This window comes from Mastomys coucha, unplaced genomic scaffold, assembly GCF_008632895.1.
Source record: "Mastomys coucha isolate ucsf_1 unplaced genomic scaffold, UCSF_Mcou_1 pScaffold15, whole genome shotgun sequence".
Taxonomy (NCBI): domain Eukaryota; kingdom Metazoa; phylum Chordata; class Mammalia; order Rodentia; family Muridae; genus Mastomys; species Mastomys coucha.
Genome location: NW_022196897.1, coordinates 159,477,484 through 159,479,844, shown reverse-complemented (window position 1 = coordinate 159,479,844; position 2,361 = coordinate 159,477,484). Strand labels below are relative to the sequence as shown.

Genomic DNA, 2,361 nt, shown 5'->3' with positions numbered 1-2,361 from the left:
GTTTTTTGTTTGGTTTGGGTTTGGGTTATGGTTGTTGGCTTTTGTTCGTTTTTTTCTTTTATTTTTATTATGTTTTGTTGGGTTTTGGTTTGTTGGTTGGTTGGTTAGTTTTGGTTTTTTGGTTTCAGGTTTTTTTGTTTGAGTTTTGTTTTTGGTTTGGGTTTTGGGGTTTGGGGGGGGCTGTTTGTTTGTTTTGAGACAGGGTTTCTCTGTGTAGCCCTGGCTGTCCTGGAACTCACTCTGTAGACCAGGCTGGCTTTGAACTCACAGAGATTCACCTGCCCCGAGTGTTGGCATGAAAGACAAGCACCACAGCAGCCTGGTTTTCTCCTTAAAAAAAAAATCCAAGCTGAGTTGTTCATCTTGACTCTTGTGTTTCACTGGGAACCTTCTCATGTTCCTGGACAGTCTTCTGGCCTGGGCATGCCTCCTGCATTCCAGGGAAGCGGCTCCATGCATGCTCGATGAGTGTACGCATGGTTGATGTTGCTTCAAGCCTCCTCTGGCCTAGGGTGGCTGATGCCCCTGCTCCCCAGGAAACACCAGGAAGGGTTTGCAGTGAGAGTGGTATCAAAATGTCCTACAAGACAGAGAAGCCTGCTGCTGGGGTGAATGAGAAGCCCAAGCCGTTTCCTACTTAATGCCTCCCAAGCCTCATAGAGCTCATTCTCTTCGGCTTAAAACTTCCCACTTTGTTCCTCCTGTATTTGAGGCAGCATCTCCCGATGTGGCCCTGGCTGGTCCAGTACTCACATTGTAGCCTTGGCTGGCCTGGAATTCACTATGTAGACCAGGCTGACCTCAAATTCACAGATCCCCTTGCCTCTGCCTCCCCAGAGAGAAAGACAAGACCACCATTCAGGAGGTTAAGCAGCAGGATTGCTCACTGCGCGCCTGAGGCCAACCTGAACTACAAAGTGAGCCCCTGTCTCAAAAGAGATGGCTCGGTGATTAAGAGCACTGACTGCTCTTCCGAAGGTCCTGAGTTCAATTCCCAGCAACCACATGGTAGCTCACAACCACCCGTAATGGGATCTGATGTCTTCCTCTGGTGTGTCTGAAGACAGCCACAGTGTACTCATATACATAAAATAAATCTTTTTTAAAAATAATTTTAAAAGAAGCCAGTAGCACACAGAACTACACTTCATGGCAAAGGGTTGGTCTGTCTTGAACCCAGTTAGCAGAGGACAGGTGAGGACTCTGAACTCCAGGCACTTCACGGCTGACTCCATTTAGCTAATGGTTCAGGTTTCCACTTCGGAAGGCTTTTCCGGCTTGAGTATTTACAAGTGGTTTAAACTTTACTGCTGTGTGCAGACCAGGCCTTGGAGATAAAGATAGAAACATGTACAGCACTGAGTGAGCAGAGAGCTCTGTTTGCGTTTGTAAAGGTGATATTTAGTGTGGAAGTCTTTCGATCATTGCTCATTAACCCCAAAGGACACAGCCAGTGACAAAGCTAATCCCCAGTAGACTGGGCAGTTCTGTTTTATGGGATACCCTGATACTGAGGCCTGGCTAACTTAAGTTTTTCCTTTGCTTTTTTGAGATAGCGTTTCTGTAGTCCAGGCTAGCCTTGGGATCACTGTATGGCCCAGAGTGTTCTCAAAATTTCAGCAATCCTCCTGCCTTAACTTCCCCACAGTTGGAACTGCAGGCATGTGCTATCACACCTGAGTTTCCTTTCTAGGTATTTTGGGGGTAGCTGAGACAAGATCTCCCTGATATAGCCTTAAATGGGGCCTAGACTATAGCAATCCTCCTGCCTCAGCTTCCTGGGTGCCGTGGTTGCAGGCATGAGCTGCCATGCAAGCTTCTCATCTCTCATATGAAGCTGGGTAACTGAAGCCCTGAGCATCCTCACGTTCCCATCACGATGACCCTCTTCCACATGCCCTAGGCAAGCAAGCTGAAGCGCCATATGCGCTCACACACGGGGGAACGTCCCTTCCAGTGCTGCCAGTGTGCTTATGCCAGCAAGGACACCTACAAGCTGAAGCGCCACATGCGGACACACTCAGGTGAGAGCCACGCACCTGCTCGGTTGCTTTATTATGTAAAGACAGTGCATGAACAGTCTCCTCTCCATATACACCCTTGTGTTCCCACTCAGAGCTGGTGAGGGGCCGCCACTGTCAGGTAATTCCATGTCTGGGGCCCCGAGACCTTGCTCTCTGGCTTGCCTTCCTGGTCCTACGCCATTGAGGCTAAATCTACAGAAAGGCATTGCCTGGGGAAGAAGCCCCAGCACAGGCATCCCTAGGGCTGGCTGGAGCTCACAGGGAAACCTTACCCCAGAAAGTCAATTGCTATTCGTGTCACAGGTGAGAAGCCGTACGAATGCCCCACCTGCCACGT

General features: G+C 49.2%; 1 protein-coding gene across 1 annotated transcript in view; it reads left to right on the top strand.

Annotated features, from left to right (window-relative positions):
- Positions 1-2,361, top strand: part of Ctcfl (CCCTC-binding factor like) — a 22,165-nt gene that overhangs the window by 9,528 nt on the left and 10,276 nt on the right. Inside the window, exons 6-7 of the mRNA XM_031373780.1 lie at positions 1,904-2,024; positions 2,328-2,361. The exon at positions 2,328-2,361 is cut by the window's right edge and continues 116 nt beyond it. Coding sequence (XP_031229640.1) covers positions 1,904-2,024; positions 2,328-2,361 — 155 coding nt within the window. The remainder of the gene's footprint in view (positions 1-1,903; positions 2,025-2,327) is intronic.